The sequence below is a fragment of the Lithobates pipiens genome, unplaced genomic scaffold (assembly GCF_037356315.1).
Source record: "Lithobates pipiens isolate NorthernLeopardFrog02 unplaced genomic scaffold, aLitPip1_a1.2 Scaffold_13, whole genome shotgun sequence".
Taxonomy (NCBI): Eukaryota; Metazoa; Chordata; class Amphibia; order Anura; family Ranidae; genus Lithobates; species Lithobates pipiens.
In genome coordinates, this window is record NW_027507718.1 from 266,868,220 (window position 1) to 266,887,881 (window position 19,662).

The following is a 19,662-nucleotide window of genomic DNA, read 5'->3' on the forward strand; positions in this document are numbered from 1 at the left end:
TAATAGCGGTGATCTGCAATTTTTAGCGGAACTGCAACATTGCGATGGACAGACCAGACCCTTTTGACACATTCTTGGGACCATTGACATTTATACAGCGATCGGTGCTTTAAAAATGCACTGATTACTATGTAAATGTCACTGGCAGGGAAGGGGTTAACACTAGGGGGCGATCAAGGGGTTAAATTTGTGTTCCCTCAGATTTCCCTCAAATCTGATTTTCCCGACTAGGGGAGGAGACCTATCGTTGTTCCTACTTAGTAGGAACAAACAATGGGTCTCCTCTCCCCTGACAGAACAGTGATTTCTGTGTTTACACACACACATCTCCGTGCTGGCACTCATGCACACAATCGCGCCCGCTGGCCATGCACATCGGGTCCTCTGTCATGCAGCGCATTCGCCCTCTGGTGGCCACTAAAGGGAAAGAAGTGTCCATATGGGATTTCGCCCAGGAGGCCCGTTCTACTGCAGTTTATCTGCATGAGCCGGTTGGCGACCAGTTGAAGCAGTTGTTCACTCTGGGGGGGGGGGGAAATATATAAGTTAGCTCCAAATCCTGTAGCTTCTGACTTTTGATAACAGGACACTTACCTGTCCAGGGGTCTGGTGCCATCCTCACTCAGGTTAGTTCTTCAGTAGCCTGTCGGTTTCCTGGAGCCAGCATTCTAACTGTGGGCAGCAGCAGCTGCTTTTGGCTTTCACGGCAGGCTGCCCACTGCGCTGCGCCATGTGAATAGACCCACAGTCTTCTGGGACCTGCAACATATCCCAGAAGATGGGGGGGCTAGGCAATCTGAGTGGAAATTAGAGCGAGCACCTGTCAAAACTAAGCACCCCTCCCCCCCTTCCCGAAAAAAAATAAGACATACCAAATGTGGCAGGGAAGGACGATTTAAAGCAGAACGTCCCCTTTTGGATGGAGTTCTGCTTAAATAACTTTGGCAAATTTACACAATAGATCAAGGGATTTATTCATCTTCATATATGCCTTCATATAGATCAGGTGCTGTAATACAGGGGTGGGCAACTGCAGCTGTTGTGGAACTACATGTGCCATGAGGCATTGCAAAACTGACAGTTACAATTGTGACACCCAGAGGCACGATGGGACTTGTAGTTCAGCAATAGCTGGAGGGCCGAAGTTGTCCACTGATCAATAGAGGAATGAGGGGGGCATGGCCAAGTTTACATTTTCCAGAAACTGCCCTGATCTGCATGCAAATGTAGCTGCTTATACTTCTCAAGCTACAAGTTGTTTTCACTGGAAGTAAGCACAATGTATGCCGTTTTTAATTATACGCTGTTTGAATGGACCAAGGGACATTTTCCACGCCACATACATCATTTGGTCTGCTAGCACATCCTGGGGTAAGTGATGACACAAGGCAATAACCTGCAACATGAATAACAAGATCAATATGTCACTGCATATGTGCTGAGCTGTGAATGTTGTTAATAGTTTTTTTTTTAATAACATATCTTTGGCAACATAATTTGTTTAGGTTTAGAGATGACTCCATGAAAAGCAGCTACACGCACCTTACCACAGTTACATACAGCACTGAGCATATAGGAGCTATAATTGCTTCTTAAAATGTTGGACAATGGGACGTTAGGGTTTAATGCACCTAATGACTCAACAAGCTGCTCAGGATATTCTAAGACCATATTATGTATGTAATTTGTAAAAAAAAAAAAAAAAAAAAAAAAGTACCTTGGACCACTGGATACTTTGTACTGTATATGTATAGGATAGCAATTTCATGCAAATCTGTTTTTCTTTTATTGCTTGATATCTCTCTTCCATAGGATGTAATTAGAACCATTGTCGAAAGTGGAGGCATCAAGCACTTAGTCACCATGGCAACCAGCGAACATGTAATAATGCAAAATGAAGCACTTGTTGCCTTGGGATTAATAGCCGCATTAGAATTACGTGAGTATTTTAAAGGATATATTCCTTTTTCTTATTAACTTTCCGCTAGTGCATTGAAATAATTAGTTTAGTTTTGTGATCGGCTACATGTGAATGAAGTGAGTTACACAAGTGTTAGTTTAAGAGTCTGTGTAATGTTGGTTCGTTATGTCTTAATTGGAATGATCAGACTGCGAGCTATAATCTTAAAGGTATACTGTGTCAAGAATATAAAAAAATTCTCCTGCCTCTCTCTACCTCTCCTCCTCATCCTCAATGCGATGAATATAATGGAGTATGATTACATATTAGGGAAATTATCATTTAGTGATTTCAGTTTGGAACGGCAGCTCCTAGTTTAAAGACAGTGCTGGTCTCAGACTAATGACTAGAAACCTTCGTTCCTGATCATGTGATCACTATGACAGCTAATCATTCCGATCACAAAACATATGCCAACACATGTATATGTTTTGACAATTTAGTGTGTGTGTGTGTGTGTATATTTTTTCACCAAGGTTCTCTAACCTCTGAGGGCTTCACAGAACAGCTTGTATTTATACTGAGATTAAATTACACACAGGTAGACTATTTACTAATTAGGTGACTTCTGAAGTCAATTGGTTCCACTAGATTTTAGTTAGGGTTTTATTAAAGGGGGCTGAATACAAATGCACACCACTCTTTTCAGATATTTGTAAAAAAAAAAAAATGAAAAAATGTTTATCGTTTTCCTTCCACTTCAGATATTATGCAATTATGTGCAGCTTTGTGTTGGTCTATCACATAAAAATCCCAAAAAGTACATTTATGTGTGTATCACGATTTATCACGGGAATCAGAATTTATGCACAGATCATTTATGTTTTTATTGGTTAGCATTTCATGGATTAATATTATTTAGTTTAAGGGAGCGCAACACCATTTATTTGATTTGTTGCTACATTTATGTGTGTGGTTGTAAGATGACAGCATGCTTTTTCAAGGCACTGTGTGTATATGTGTAAAGGCTGGCAGCCCGGACGCTTTTCCTGGCGCTCATGGCTTGGCGTCCGTCCATCCTCCATCGCAATCTCCCCACAGCTCTGTCTGGCCAGCGTGTAGCCCGCCCGCTTGCTGGGGGGGTGTTGCCTGTCCACCCCCCACCTTCGCTGGTTTCTACCCCGCATGGTGGGGGCTGGGGTGTGTTGTTTATCCACCCACCACCTTCGCTGGGATCTACCCCTCATGTTGGGGGGGGGGGTTAGGGGTATTGTCTGCCCACTCACCACCTTCTCTGGGATTCACCCCGCTTCTCCCGGCACTAATGGGGGGGGGCGGGGGGCAGGGTCCGTTCGTCCACCCTCCTCCCACCCACTTGCCACTCACCCGCCAGTTCACCTCCCTGGAACCCATGCCATGCATCATGGAGGGGATGCCCACACGCTTCCCGGTTTCTCATGGGGGTGGGGACACTCCCCCACCTGCTCACCTCCCGGTACTCACGTGGGGGGGGGGTCCCTGTATGCCTCTCGGGCATCCACCGTTTCAGTCACAAGTGTTTCATCATGGTGTTTTGGCCCCACGATTTCTGTCAGCGTTTTTGGCCCCAGGTTTCTGTCTAGGCGTTTAGTCTCAGCGTTTTCTGTCATAGCATTTGGCCCCAGGTTTCTGTCACAGCGTTCTGTCTATGCCAGGCTTTCTCAGCCTTTTAACCCTAAAGGAACCTTAAAAATATTTTTTTATGTCTCGAGCAACCCTTCCTAAAACCAAATCATCAGGGTTCAATAGGAACAATGCTGCTTATATCGGTGGTCAATAGGAAGAATGTCCCCCTTAAAGCGGTCTTCCAAATGCCACCCTTAGACACCCAAGAGACACCCAAGACAGCTAAAAAGATATTTGGTGTCATGATGCTGGCTTTGCTAAGCCACTGAACCTTGAACTCTGTAGACCTCATCAAGTAGGTGGTTCATCAGCCACAGCTCAAGGAACCCCCTTAGCAACCTCTGGAGGAACCCCAGGATTCCACTAAACCCTGGTTGAGAATGGCTGGTCTTGGTGGTTAGTCTCAGCGTTTTTCTGTCATAACATTCCGGTTGTAGCATTCCTGTCATAGCGTTTCTGCCTCAGCAGTTCTGCCCCAGCATTTCTGTCATGGCATTTATACCCCAGCATTTCTGTCAGCATTCTGCCTCGGCATTTTCTGTCATAATATTCAGCATTTCTGTCTTAGCGTTCTGCCCCAGCATTTCCGTCATAGCGTTCTGCCCCGGCATGTCCGTCATGGCGTTCTGCCCCGGCATGTCCGTCATGGCGTTCTGCCCCGGCATGTCCGTCATGGCGTTCTGCCCCGGCATGTCCGTCATAGCGTTCTGCCCCGGCATGTCCGTCATAGCGTTCTGCCCCGGCATGTCCGTCATAGCGTTCTGCCCCGGCATGTCCGTCATAGCGTTCTGCCCCGGCATGTCCGTCATAGCGTTCTGCCCCGGCATGTCCGTCATAGCGTTCTGCCCCGGCATGTCCGTCATAGCGTTCTGCCCCGGCATGTCCGTCATAGCGTTCTGCCCCGGCATGTCCGTCATAGCGTTCTGCCCCGGCATGTCCGTCATAGCGTTCTGCCCCGGCATGTCCGTCATAGCGTTCTGCCCCGGCATGTCCGTCATAGCGTTCTGCCCCGGCATGTCCGTCATAGCGTTCTGCCCCGGCATGTCCGTCATAGCGTTCTGCCCCGGCATGTCCGTCATAGCGTTCTGCCCCGGCATGTCCGTCATAGCGTTCTGCCCCGGCATGTCCGTCATAGCGTTCTGCCCCGGCATGTCCGTCATAGCGTTCTGCCCCGGCATGTCCGTCATAGCGTTCTGCCCCGGCATGTCCGTCATAGCGTTCTGCCCCGGCATGTCCGTCATAGCGTTCTGCCCCGGCATGTCCGTCATAGCGTTCTGCCCCGGCATGTCCGTCATAGCGTTCTGCCCCGGCATGTCCGTCATAGCGTTCTGCCCCGGCATGTCCGTCATAGCGTTCTGCCCCGGCATGTCCGTCATAGCGTTCTGCCCCGGCATGTCCGTCATAGCGTTCTGCCCCGGCATGTCCGTCATAGCGTTCTGCCCCGGCATGTCCGTCATAGCGTTCTGCCCCGGCATGTCCGTCATAGCGTTCTGCCCCGGCATGTCCGTCATAGCGTTCTGCCCCGGCATGTCCGTCATAGCGTTCTGCCCCGGCATGTCCGTCATAGCGTTCTGCCCCGGCATGTCCGTCATAGCGTTCTGCCCCGGCATGTCCGTCATAGCGTTCTGCCCCGGCATGTCCGTCATAGCGTTCTGCCCCGGCATGTCCGTCATAGCGTTCTGCCCCGGCATGTCCGTCATAGCGTTCTGCCCCGGCATGTCCGTCATAGCGTTCTGCCCCGGCATGTCCGTCATAGCGTTCTGCCCCGGCATGTCCGTCATAGCGTTCCGCCCCGGCATGTCCGTCTCAGTGTTCCGCCCCAGCATTTCTGTCACAGCATTTTCCCCAGGATTTCTGCCATAGCGTTCTGCCCCTGCATTTCCGTCATAAGCATTCACCCCCTGCATTTCTGTCATTGCGTTCTGCCCCAGCATTTCTGTCATTGCGTTGTGCCCCAGCATTTCTGTCATTGCACTTCTGCCTCAGCGTGTTTCTGTCATTGCATTTCTGGCCAGGATTTCTGTCATGGCATTTCTGTGTTGGCGTTCTGTCATTGCATTTCTGCCTCAGCATTTCAGTCTTAGTGTTGCTGTCATTGCGTTTCTGCATCAGCATTAAGTTTCAGCGTTTCTGTCATGGCGTTTCTGCCCCAGGATTTCTGTCACTACGTTTCTACATCAGCATTAAGTTTCAGCGTTTGTCATGGCGTTTTTCTGTCATAGCGTTTCTGCCCCAGGATTTCTGTCATTACGTTTCTGCCCCAGGATTTCTGCCATTACGTTTCTGCCCCAGCATTCAGTTCCAACATTTCTGTCAATAGTGTTTCTGTCAATGGCGTTTCTGTCAATGGCGTTTCTGTCAATGGCGTTTCTGTCAATGGCGTTTCTGTCAATGGCGTTTCTGTCAATGGCGTTTCTGTCAATGGCGTTTCTGTCAATGGCGTTTCTGTCAATGGCGTTTCTGTCAATGGCGTTTCTGTCAATGGCGTTTCTGTCAATGGCGTTGCTGTCAATGGCGTTTCTGTCAATGGCGTTGCTGTCAATGGCGTTGCTGTCAATGGCGTTGCTGTCAATAGCATTTCAGCCTCAAAGTTTCTCAGAGGGTGGTTGTTCACTCTTGGCTTACTCCAGTTGCTGTTTTCGTCTTCGTTGGTTGTCATGTCTCATCGTATCTGTGTTCATGTTTTAACCACTTTCAGACCGGACCATTTTGCTGGTAAATGACCAGAGGTCTTTTTACACTTTGGCACTGCGCTGCTTTAACTGGTAATTGCGCGGTCATGCAATGTTGTACCCAAACAAAATTTGCGTCCTTTTCTTCCCACAAATAGAGCTTTCTTTTGATGGTATTTGATTGCCTCTGCGATTTTTATTTTTTGCGATATAAACGTAAAAAGACCGCAAATTTTGAAAAAAAATGATATTTTCTACTTTTTGTTATTAGAAAAATCCAATAAACTCAATTTTAGTCATACATTTAGGCCAAAATGTATTCAGCCACATGTCTTTGGTAAAAAAAAAGTCAATAATTGTATATTTATTGGTTTGCGCAAAAGTTGTCACATCTACAAACTAAGGTACGTTTTCTGGAATTTACGCAGCTTTTAGTTTACGACTGCCTATCTCATTTCTTGAGGTGCTAAAATGGCAGGGCAGTACAAAACCCCCCCAAATGACCCCATTTTGGAAAGTAGACCCCCTAAGGAAATTGATAAGAGGCATGTTGAGCCCATTGAATATTTTATTTTTTTGCCTCAAGCGATTGAATAATGACAAAAAAAAAATTTTTTTTTTTTTTTTACACAAAGTTGTCACTAAATGATATATTGCTCACATATGCTATGGGCGTATGTGAAATGACACCCCAAAATAAATTCTGCTGCTTCTCCTGAGTACGGGGATACCACATATGTGGGACTTTTTGGGAGCCTAGCCGCGTACGGGGCCCCGAAAACCAAGCACCGCCTTCAGGCTTTCTAAGGGCGTAAATATTTGACTTCACTCCTCACTACCTATTACAGTTTTGAAGGCCATAAAATGCCAAGATGGCACAAAACCCCCACAAATGACCCCATTTTAGAAAGTAGACACCCCAAGCTATTTGCTGAGAGGCATGTTGAGTCCATGGAATATTTTATATTTTGCCACAAGTTGCGGGAAAATTACAAACTTTTTTTTTTTTTTTTCACAAAGTTGTCACTAAATGATATATTGCTCACGCATGCCATGGGCATATGTGAAATGACACCCCAAAATAAATTCTGCTGCTTCTCCTGAGTACGGGGATACCACATATGTGGGACTTTTTGGGAGCCTAGCCGCGTACGGGGCCCCGAAAACCAAGCACCGCCTTCAGGCTTTCTAAGGGCGTTACAGTTTTGAAGGCCATAAAATGCCAAGATGGCACAAACCCCCCCCAAATGACCCCATTTTGGAAAGTAGACACCCCTAAATTTAGGGGTACACTAGTGAGACTAGGTAATAAATGGCGGGTGCCCTGAAACTATAAAAAAATAACTAACCAACCAGCGTCACCTGTAACAGTTATATGGTGATCACTGGTGAAAGGGTTAACTAGGGGGCAATCAGGGGGCTTTATGCGGTAGTATATGGGGGTCCCTGGCGCTATAAAAAGCTGCGGCGAACCTAAATACCTACCTGCCTAACTAGCGTCACCTGTGACACTAATACAGCGATCAGAAAAACGATCGCTTATTAGGCTGGGTTCACACTGGAGCGATGCGGGAACGCCACGAATGCGCGGCGGGTTCCCGCATCGCATGCCTCCCGGCGGCAGTTCACACTGCCCTATGCGAACTGCTGGGAGTGTCAGTGAAATGTTACTGACACCCCCAGATCAGTTCGCATATCGCAGTGCGATCTGCAAACTCGGATCGCATGGTGTGAACACCCATGCGATCCGATTCTGCTGCGGGCCAAAAAAAGGGTCCCGTGCGAATTTGCGGCGGGTGCGGCGGGTGTGGCGGGTGCGGCGGGTGCGGCGAATGGCTGAACTCGAATCGCACAGAGATCGGATGTGATTTGCACTGCAGTGCGGTGCGAATCACATCCGTTCTCAAACCGCTGCAATCTGAACCCAGCCTTAGTGACACTGGCGACGGGGGGTGATCACGGGGTTAAACCTTTATTGGGGGGGTTAGGGGGGTACCTTAGAACTAAAGGGGGCTAACCCTAACTGCCCTAACAGTTATTAGTCACAAATGACACCCGCCGGGTGATCAGGGGGTTAAACCTTTATTAGGTAATAAATGGCGGGTGCCCTGAAACTATAAAAAAATAACTAACCAACCAGCGTCACCTGTAACAGTTATATGGTGATCACTGGTGAAAGGGTTAACTAGGGGGCAATCAGGGGGCTTTATGCGGTAGTATATGGGGGTCCCTGGCGCTATAAAAAGCTGCGGCGAACCTAAATACCTACCTGCCTAACTAGCGTCACCTGTGACACTAATACGGCGATCAGAAAAATGATCGCTTATTAGGCTGGGTTCACACTGGAGCGATGCGGAAACGCCGCGAATCCGCGGCGGGTTCCCGCATCGCATGCCTCCCGGCGGCAGTTCACACTGCCCTATGCGAACTGCTGGGAGTGTCAGTGAAATGTTACTGACACCCCCAGATCAGTTCGCATATCGCAGTGCGATCTGCAAACTCGGATCGCATGGTGTGAACACCCATGCGATCCGATTCTGCTGCGGGCCAAAAAAAGGGTCCCGTGCGAATTTGCGGCGGGTGCGGCGGGTGTGGCGGGTGCGGCGAATGGCTGAACTCGAATCGCACAGAGATCGGATGTGATTTGCACTGCAGTGCGGTGCGAATCACATTCGTTCTCATAAACCGCTGCAATGTGAACCCAGCCTTAGTGACACTGGCGACGGGGGGTGATCACGGGGTTAAACCTTTATTGGGGGGGTTAGGGGGGTACATTAGAACTAAAGGGGGCTAACTCTAACTGCCCTAACAGTTATTACAGTCACAAATGACACCAATGCAAAAAAAAAAAATGACATTGGTGTCACTGTGACTGGGGGGCAGGGGTAATTGGGGGGGTGATCGGGGGGTAAAGGGGGGGTGTGAGTGTGCCTGGCATGTTCTACTGTGTGTGTAGAGTGTTGGTGCAACTCACCGATCCGCTCTCCTCCGTGTCGGAACGGAAAATACCGACACGGAGGAGAGAATACATCACTTCCTCTCCTGTGTTTACATTACAGGAGAGGAAGTGATGTCACGGGGGATTTCCATTCGTCGAGAGCGATCGCGAGGGGGTGGCCATGAATGAATGGCCGCCCCCTCATCCCGGATCGCTCTCGAAGAAATGCCGACCGCCGCAGGCACCGGGGGGGGGCCCGATCGGGCCCCCCACCCGCGGGCAGGCAGGGACTTATATATACGCCCATATGCCTGCCCGTGCCATTCTGCCGACGTATATCGTCGCGCGGCGGTCGGCAAGTGGTTAATGTTTGTACCTGGGTCAGTTAGCTAGTGCTCACATGTCAGGATCTGTCACGTCTACAGATTCATATGGGCTGAGGATTTGTTTGTTAATTGATTGTTGTCCACAATCTTCTCGCCTGTATATACCATACGTCATACGATGCATGTTCATTCACCACACCTATATGACTACCCACCACGGTCTGTGGGTACCCAACCCAACACATCACATCATCCAAAAAACACCACCACTGTGAAACATGGTGGTGGCAGCATCATGCTGTGGGGATGTTTTCAGCAGTCAGGACTGGGAAACTGGTCAGAGTTGAGGTTTCACTGTGGTGGTGTTCTTTGGGTGATGTGATGTGTTGGGTTTGCGCCAAACATAGCGTTTTCTATGATGGGCAAAAAGTAAAATGTTAGTCTAATCAGACCAAAGCACATTCCTCCATACATTTTGGGAGTCTACCACATGCCTTTTCGCAAACTTAAATGTGCCATTTTGTTTTTTTCTCAAAGTAATGGCTTTCTTCTGGCCACTCTGCCATAAAGCCCAACTCTATGGAGTGTATGGCTTATTGTCGTCCAATGTACAGATACTCCAGTTTCTGCCGTGGAACTCTGCAGCTCCCCCAGGGTTACCTTAGGTCTCTGTGCTGCCTCTCTGATGCCCTCCTTGCCCGGTCCGTGAGTTTTGGTGTGCGGCCCTCTCTTGAAAGGTTTGCTGTTGTGCCATGTTCTTTTCATTTGGTTATGATAGATTTGATTGTGCTCCTAGAGATCATCAAAGATTTGGATATTTTTTTATAACCTAACCCTGACTTGTACTTCTCAACAACATTGTCCCTAACTTGTTTGGAGAGTTCCTTGATCTTCATGGCAGTGTTTGGTTAGTGGTGCCTCTTGCTTAGGTGCTGCAGCCTCTGGGGCCTTTCAAACAGGTGTGTATATGTAATGACAGATCATATGACACTTAGATAGCACACAGGTGGACATCAATTCACTAATTATGTGACTTCTGAAGGTAATTGGTTGCACCAGAGCTTTTTATGGGCTTCATAACAAAGGGGGTGAATAAATACACACATGCCAATTATCAGTTTATTTTGGAAAAATGGTTTTATGTATATATTTTTCTAATTTTACTTCACCAACTTAGACTATTGTGTTCTGATCCATCACATATAATTCACATTAAACTGAACTAAAGGCTGCAATGTAACAAAATAAGGAAAAAGTCAAGGGGGGTGAAATACTTTTGCAAGTCACTGTAGGTGGACACATTTGTTATAGAGCTATTGTCGGGTTAAGCGCTGCATACTGACACTGCTAAATTTAGTGTGGGCATCTAGGATTCAGTGACGTCCAGTCATGAAAAAGTTACTGAGTTTTACTTCCCTTTTGGTGCGCTGCACCTATGGCCCTTTAGTGCTCAGATGGGGAAGACATTTTGCACTTTCAATATAATTTTTGGTATAAACAGTGCTGGGGTTTGGGTTTGATCCCCTTGAAAGACGCTTGTAAGCCATTTCCTGGGGTGAGGTGCATGTATGTGCAAGTCTACGAATGGTTTCCAGTTATTTATTGTCGAAATTGGTATTCAAATCCTAGTGTACTTCAATACAGTGCACTTCCCCCCCCTTCCTACCCAGGCCAATTTTCTGCTTTCAGCGCTGTGGCATTTTGAATGACAATTGCACGGTCATGAAACACTGTACCCAAACACATTTTTATCATTTTTTTCCCCACAAATTGAGCTTTCTTGTGGTGATATTTGATTACCACTGGGTTTTTTATTTTTTGAGCTATAAATAGTTTTTTCCTTTTTGTTTCTGTTATAAATCTTTGTAAATAAGTGTTCTCCTTCACTGTTGGGCACTGAGGATGAGGCACTTATATGTAGCATTGATATGCAGCACTGACAGGTTGCACTAATGGGCACTCTTAGGTGGCATTGATGGGTGGCACTGATAGGCACTGATGGCATGATATGCAGCACTGATTAGGAGGCACTGATGGGCATTTTAATGGGCACTGATTGGCATCTCTGGTGGGCTCTAGTGGGCACCCTTGATGGGTGTGCACTGATAATCAATGCGCTGACTATCAGCACAGACACCCCCTGTCAGGAGAGCAGCCGATCGTCTCTCCTCTACTCATGCCTTGTCAGTGTGAGTAGAGGAAAAGCCGATAAATGGCACTTCCTAGTTACCATGTGATGAGCTGTGATTGGACACAAAAGTGCAGTGTGTCAGACTGACACACCACATCGCCACGCTGCGCGCCCCACGGCTTGTCCTGCTTGATGTCATATGACGCCCCCTCTGGATAATGCAACCACTTTCCAGCCCTCATTCTGCTATATGGTGGGCGGAAAGTAGTTAAAGTATGGAAGGCTTATACTTAAGAGTGTGAGAATGATCCTAATAGAATGTCAGGCCAGTAGTCCCTTTGCAAAGATCTTCTCAAAAGAAATAAAGGAGTCTGAGAAATTCATGTTTTACTTTCTTTTGAATACAGATCAGGAAAAATACTATATTGCCAAAAGTATTGGGACTACCTTCCAAATCATTGGATTTAGGTGTTCCAATCACCTCCATGGCTACAGGTGTATAAAATCAAACACCTAGGCATGCAGACTGCTTCTACAAACATTTGTGAAAGAATGGGCTGTTCTCAGGAGCTCAGTGAATTCAAGCATGGTATCGTGATAGGTTGACACCTGTGCCATCTCTGCAATTCCCTTGCTACTAAATATTCCTTGGTCAACTGTTAGGCCTCATGCACACTGGACGTTATAATAACGTATTAAAACGCCAGTAGCTCTGCAGTGATGGTATCATTGTTTTTCAACATTTTTGCAATAGCGTTTTTAGCTAGGGTTTTTTTTTTCCAGTTTTTTTTGTGTTTATTATCTTTTTTTGCATTTTTCTGCTATTTAAGCATTTTTATAAACAAAAAAAAGCTGAAAAACTCATCTCAGAACCCACTAGTTTTGGGGTTTTTTTTAAAGCCAAAAAATGCCCCAGCCAAAAGCTGCTGATAAGAGCCTATGTGTGCCTGGACACAGGATACATGATGGGGAGATTGACTAGAAAAAAAGTCTGACGCTAAAAACAGCAACTGTAAAAACGTCCAGTGTGCATGAGGCCTCAGTGGTATTATAACAAACTGGGAACAACAGCAACTGAGCCACGAAGTGATAGGCCACGTAAAATGACAGTCAGCTCATGCTAAAACTCACTTTGAGTGGCCTTCAGATTAGCACAACAGTGCGTAGAGAGTTTCAAGGAATGGGTTTCCATGGCTGAGCAGCTGCATCCAATCCTTACATCACCAAGTGCAATGCAAAGAGTTGGATGCAGTGGTGTAAAACAGTGGAGACGTCTTCTCTGGCAATCTGGATGTGTCTGGGTTTGGTGGTTGCCAAGAGAACGGTACTTGCCTGACTGCATTGTGCCAATTGTAAGGATTGGTGGAGGTAACAGGAGGGAAAGGCCAGGATCACAGAAGAGGGACCCAAGAAGAGGAGGATCCGGGCTGCTCTGTGCAAATCCACTGCAACATAGCTGGTAAGTATAAAATGTGTGTTATATTTATAGGAAAAAAACAAGACTTTACAATCACTTTAATGACATTGGCTGTATGTTTGTTTGGGGTCATTGTCCTGCTGCAGAATATATTGAGGCCAATCACACGCCTCCCTGATGGTATGGCATTGATGGATAAATATCTGCCTGTATTTCTCAGCATTGAGGACAACATTGATCCCGACCAAATTTCCAACACCATTTTCAGCTCCAAACTTGCAAGGAACCTCCACCATGCTTCACTGTTGCCAGAAGACACTTATCATTTTACCGCTCTCCAGACTCATCAGTCCAGAGCACCTGATGCAATTTTTATACACCCCAGTTCCTATGTTTTTGGTGCATAGGACATGGAAACAAGGTTAAGTGACTGAACTATGCCTCAAAACATGGGCTGCAGAAAAAAGGCACCATGTGCGCTCTGGACTGATAAGTCAACATCTGAAATATTTGGCTATAGCAGGAGGCCGTTTGTTTGCTGGAGACTGATACAATGATGAGTGTCTTCAGGCCACAGTGAAGCGTGGTGAAGGTTCCATGCAAGTTTGGGCTGCATTTCTGTAAATGAAGTTGGAGATTTGGTCGGGATCAATGGTTTCCTCGATGCTGAGAAATGCAGGAAGAAGTATCCATCATGCCATACCATCAGGGAGGCGTGTGATTGGCCCCAAATGTATTCTGCAGCAGGACAAAGACCACAAACGTACAGCCAATGTCAATAAGAACTATCTTAAGGATATTTGGAACAACCTACCTGCAGCGTTCCTTCAAAAACTGTGTGCAAGTGTACCTAGAAGAATTGATGCTGTTTTGATGGTCACACCAAATATTGATTAGATTTGAATTTCTCTTCTGTTCATTTAATTTCCATTTTGTTAATTGATAAAAATAAAGGAATACTTCTATTTCTGAAAGTGTTCCTAATATACAGCATTTTTTCACACCTGCATAAGACATTTGCACAGTACTGTAGCTTAGGTTTTAAAAAGATTTGTATATATCATAAAGCATATTTCTTTTTAGGTACTTCCTTCTGCAATAGTGGACAGCATGCATTTAACACACTTTTCCCTTGCTTGTCTTTTAGAATCGGCTGAATGTCATCTAGAAAGCGCAAAGTTGGTCCAAGTTCTTCACAGACTGTTATCAGATGACAGAAGTGCACCAGAGATCAAGTACAATTCTATGGTTTTGATTTGTGCAGTTATGGGTTCTGGTACGTAATGGATGTTATTCTGACAATGCTTACATTATAATCAGCATTACTTGTATTATAAGTGCCCACCTAGATCAGTCTGGTATAAGATTATATTTTTCTTTCTTAGAATGGGTATTATATGGTTATATTAAGTTAATTACTCACACTTAACTTTTTTAATATTCATCATAGTGCTGCTACTTTTCCAAATGGATAGCTCCCTGTGTTAGGCCCCTTTCACACTGGGGCGCTTTGCAGGCGCTACAGTGATAAAAATAGTGCCTGCAAAGTGCCCTGAAACAGCCCCTGCTGTCTCTCCAGTGTGAAAGCCCGAGGGCTTTCACACTGGAGTGGTGCGCTTGTAGGACCTGCAAGCCGCATCTTTGGAGCGCTGTAGGATTTACCGCTCCTAAAACGCCCCCTTCCCATAGAAAACAATAGGGCAGTGCTGCACACCTGCCTGCAAAGCGCCGCTGCAGTCGCGCTTTGTGGGTGGTTTTAACCTTTTTTCGGCCACTAGCAGGGGTTAAAACTTCCCTGCTAGCGCCGCATATCACCGCTAAAACGACGGTAAAGCGCCGGTAAATATAGTGCCGCTTTACCTCCAGCACCCGCAATGCCCCAGTGTGAAAGTAGCCTTACTGTTAGCTACTGAAAGAAGTAACTATTGCTATTGTTACAGTCCAGCTGGTGCTGATATTACACTTGTTGTGAGGGAAGACATAATTTGTACATGTCAGAATTCATACTGAAGGACACTGCTGCAAGCTGCTAAATTCAGTCTCATAATACAATGTCTTTTAGCATGTCCAGCCATAGTTGGAATTACTTGAGGGTCTGCATCACCATGGCAGCTTTGGAAAGCTTCAGTCTTAGCTCTTATCTACAAGGATAAGTGTTCTCTAAAATGAAAAATCAATCTTGCCTACCTGACATCTACAGAACAAAATGCAGTGTTTACCAGCTCTGGCTCTGTATGGATCCATGGAAATCATGTGCATGTGACAAGCCAAAGACCCTAACCAGCCCAGACTTTGTTCTCCTACAAGAAGACAAAGCTGTAATAGGCATGGCAGGGACGATGCTTAGCCATACACTAGTAGAATTGCATTAAAACATTTTCATTTTAAGAAGGTTCATTTTCTCATCATTAACTGGATCAAATCGACATTTGCTTTCAACCACAGTGATGAGAAATCTCAAAGGAGTAGAATGAAACATTTTGTTTTAACAAGTAATGTGTGTGTTTTTTTTTTTTTTCCCCTTAAAATCCAAAAATATTACATTTTAACATTCAAAGTGCTTTTGAATGATATACAAATGTTCTTACAAAGATCTACCAATGTATGGCTGGCTTAAGGCTGCTTTCCATTGTACACAGGTGCAGTGTATCGATGGTTTTTGCTGCAGTGGCTTGAAGGGCAGCATTAAAGTGATTGTAAATGCTTGATTATTTTTAAAATTAGAATAACAAACGTGTTATACTTTCCTGCTCTGTGCAATGGATTTGCACAGAGCATCCCCTATCCTCCTCTTCTGGGGTCACCCTCTGGAGTCTGGGCTACTCATCTCCCCTCTCTAGGGAGTGCTATAGGGGCACTTGTGCATGCTTGCTCCCGAGCGCAACTCTGCATGTCCATTGACACACAGAGCGCAACTTGGCCCCACCCCTGATCCCTCCTCACTGGCTGTGATTTACAGCAGCAGGAGCCAATGGCTGTGTCTGAGGCAATGAGGAGGGAGAGACCTGAGAGGTTATCTGCAGTTGTGCACATCACTGGATCAAGATTGGGCTCAGGTAAGTAAAAGGGGGGAGGGGGTGGGGCGGGGCTAAGAGCTGCATGCAGAGAATGCATTAAGATAAAAAAACCTTCTGCCTTTAGAACCCACTTTAACTGTATCCTTAAAAATAAAAAAATGCAGCTCGAGTACCCACTTTAAATGTGCTCCATATAGTGCAAGGATTTATTGTCAGTAGCACACCTAATTATGATTTAGACATAATACAAACACTCTTTTCTGATAGTAAGCTAAAATATTGAAAAAATAGAGCCCCATGGAGGATTCAAGAGGCAGTATGAGGTCATAAATGTAAGTTTGTTTACTATTGAGAGAGGTGACAAAAGAATTGCCTACCCTAAATTAATGTTTGAGCATCCCCTGCTTGGTCATGATCAGGTCCCTATGAACCCCAATAGACGATACCGTGTCCGGCCCTCTGCTTATGGAGTCCACAGTGACACAGTAAGGAGGAGATGGGGGTCAGTGCTCAGCAAAGGGAGACCCAGTGAAAAGTTTACACCGGGGTAGAGGAGAAGGCTATAAAACTTGCCTTATTCCTTGCTCTCCTAGCTACCAGCACCCTTTTGTCCAAATTGTCAAGTATTGGAAGGACCTCTGGGGTCCTTGTATACAATGCAGGACTATTGGTCCTGCATTGTTCATGATTCTGCTGTCAGCAAGTGCTTTGGCATAGAAGCCTGACATAGTAATGATTAACCTCCCTGGCGGTATGATTATTTCAGATTTTAGGTGCTGAAAGCGGTACAATTATTTTGCATGAAAATTTGGCGTTTTATATTGTAGGTCTGTAATTCTTAGAAATAATTCACTTAAATCTGTCCAAACAAGAGTCTAATAGACATCCCGGGTATGATAACATTTGAAATATGAAATCATAAATTATAATTATAATATAATAATATATATATAGATAGATAGATAGATAGATAGCTAGATATAGATATATAGAGATATAGAGATAGATTGTCGCTGTCATTACTTTTACTGTTTGATGACAATTTCCCCACAAATTACTATCGCTCAATTCTGCAAGTGATTCTGATTTATTATCGCTGTTTTCTAGCTGGTCTATAACCACTTTTGATGTAAAGGGAAATTTTTTGGTTGCTATGGACAATCCCCAGTTTCCTGGCATAAAGAACAGTATTTATAATATAAAACTGCATGCAAGACACGGGACAAACCACTAGGGACAAAGGGGATGTGTAATTACTTGATACAGTACAGTAATCTGTAAGATTACAGTATACTGTATCTACACTGTGTATTTTACTTTTTGAATTTGGCGCCGAACTCTGTCCCCGTGCGTCGCAACGCTTGCAGGGAACGGAGGCCGGCGATGTGACAGATCTAGCGGAGGACGGCTCGCAGATCACAGCGGGGGGACATCACTGGATCCAGGGGACAAGGTAAGTAAACCCCTCCATGGATCCAGTGATGCAGTCCCGAGTCTGGCTCGGGAATACTGCTTATGGTATTTAAATCTCACCCAGAGCCAGACTCGGGAATACCGCCAGGGAGGCTACGGTAAATATTACATCTTCTTTCTCTACCCTTAGATCTAATGAGGATTTAACCCTTACAGTGTGCGAGGGGGCTACGCACTGCAAGGATATTTTTTTTTCCTGCCTGAAGTAGGCATTAAGGCCTCGTACACGATACGAAAATCAGAAGGGAAAATTCATAAGACGAACTGTCTGTGGATTTTTCGGCCATTAGTACGGTGCTTTTGACAGACGATTTGACTTTTTCATCAGACAGCTGGATGTGCAGGCTATAACTTTTTTGTCAGACGTGAATTCAATGTCTGGTTTTCGGATGGTCATTGCGTTTGTTTTGTACGATATGAAAATCGTGAATCAAAACCCACCAAACTTCTACTAACACGAAATTAGCAGGAGGGGCCCAAAGGGTGTTGCTTGGGAAATTAACTTCCTATTTATACTCTCATAGTACGTCACCATGTTCGTGTTTGCCAAAAGACAATTTGCGGATAGTTAGTATGCTAGACAAAATCCTGCACACGCGCTTTTGACAAAAATCAGACGCTCGGTCGTACAACAATCAAACCGTGTAAAAGGTACAGTGTAGCGCCAATAAAACTGTGTTTACGAGGCCTAAATCAGTAGCTATGTCCCTGTGCATCCCTAGACTCACCATGCTTTTTCCCACTATGATTCATAAGTGGCTACATGGGATGAAAGTGCTATTCCCTTGTATGTAAAGAAATCTATATTTCTTAACTTGTAGGGAAATATGGAAATCCCTGTATCTCAGGAGTTAATCCCTACATGGCCTAGTTGTCACAAAGGATGCTATATAATAATTTGCATGACTTGCAGTGCTAGATCTTGTACAGCAGTCCTTCTATTGCAGTTAATAATATGTTTACTGTCTCTCAGATCCTGTCAAATTTCATACCTCTGATGTTTGCATGCTGATTTTTTCAGAGCCTCTTCACAAGGAAGTTCAAAGCCTGGCATTCCTTGAAGTTGTATCCAAATTACGGAGCCATGAGAACAAAACGGTGGCCCAGCAGGCCTCGCTAACAGAGCAGAAACTGACTGTACAAAGCTGAGATTTGTTTGCGCAAATTGTCCGTCCCGCAGATTTCATTGTCTCTGTGCTCTGCCCTGGCCATGTTCCCCACCAACCGTATCACTTGTGCATGTGTGCTATGTTGCCACAGAAACCGATGAACTGCCGTAGGTACCTGTACAATCGTAGGCACAGAAAGATGAAAACTAAAGCCATTCTCTTCTCATTAATTTTTCCCTTGTATCCTCGTTGCTTACCTCCAAGGGAAGTATGTGCATGTCGTAGTCCTCTAATGTAAAGTGATACAACCCCAATAGAGTATTGCTAGAGTATGGACAATACAGGAAACAGCCAGTTCTTTTTGGAATTGGATTATCACATGTAGTCACAACAGCTCCATTTTTGGTGCTTTGGATGCAGGCTAGGAAGGAACTCCATTGCTACTCATTTACTAGTCTTGATCATTGCTGTTAATCTTGTGATACAATACCCAGAGTCCACTAATAAAACTTCCAGTGCCCTCTTATTTTGTTGTGTCTTATTTATTGCTTTTATTTGCTTTCGTTGTTTATTATTCTTCGTTTACAGAGCTGGATGTTAAAGGCTAAGGACTGGTTCACACTGGTGCAACATGATGCGACTTTGAGAGCACAAGTCGCATTACATATGAAAATGTTTCCCTACGAGAACCGTCTTGTCTGACTTTGGAAAAGATTCCCACAGTACTTCTGTCTGGTTCGAGCCCCTTGGATTGAATCACATCCAAGACAGGTCCTCAACTTAATTAATGTGATTTGGATCTGACATTACAGGAAGATTACACAGGCATTCCCTGAAGTCGCCTGACAAAGTCACACAACTTTCAAGTTGGAGCAGTGTGAACCCAGCCTAAAGAAGAAACTCCAGAGTCATGCATGGCCTGTGCATAATACAGCTAGGAGAGACAGGCAATGGCTTTGGCCACATCACATAAAACCCAATATCTCATTCTGCTGTTCTGGTTTAAATACAAAA

General features: G+C 45.3%; 1 protein-coding gene across 2 annotated transcripts in view; it reads left to right on the forward strand.

The window, feature by feature from the left end:
* Positions 1–19,174, forward strand: part of RAP1GDS1 (Rap1 GTPase-GDP dissociation stimulator 1) — a 202,071-nt gene extending 182,897 nt beyond the window's left edge. For both annotated transcript variants that reach the window (XM_077476583.1, XM_077476584.1), the window contains 3 exons: positions 1,813–1,939; positions 14,197–14,325; positions 18,561–19,174. In XM_077476583.1, coding sequence (XP_077332709.1) covers positions 1,813–1,939; positions 14,197–14,325; positions 18,561–18,688 — 384 coding nt within the window. In that variant the 3' untranslated portion in view covers positions 18,689–19,174. The remainder of the gene's footprint in view (positions 1–1,812; positions 1,940–14,196; positions 14,326–18,560) is intronic.
* The last annotated feature ends 488 nt before the right edge of the window (positions 19,175–19,662 follow it).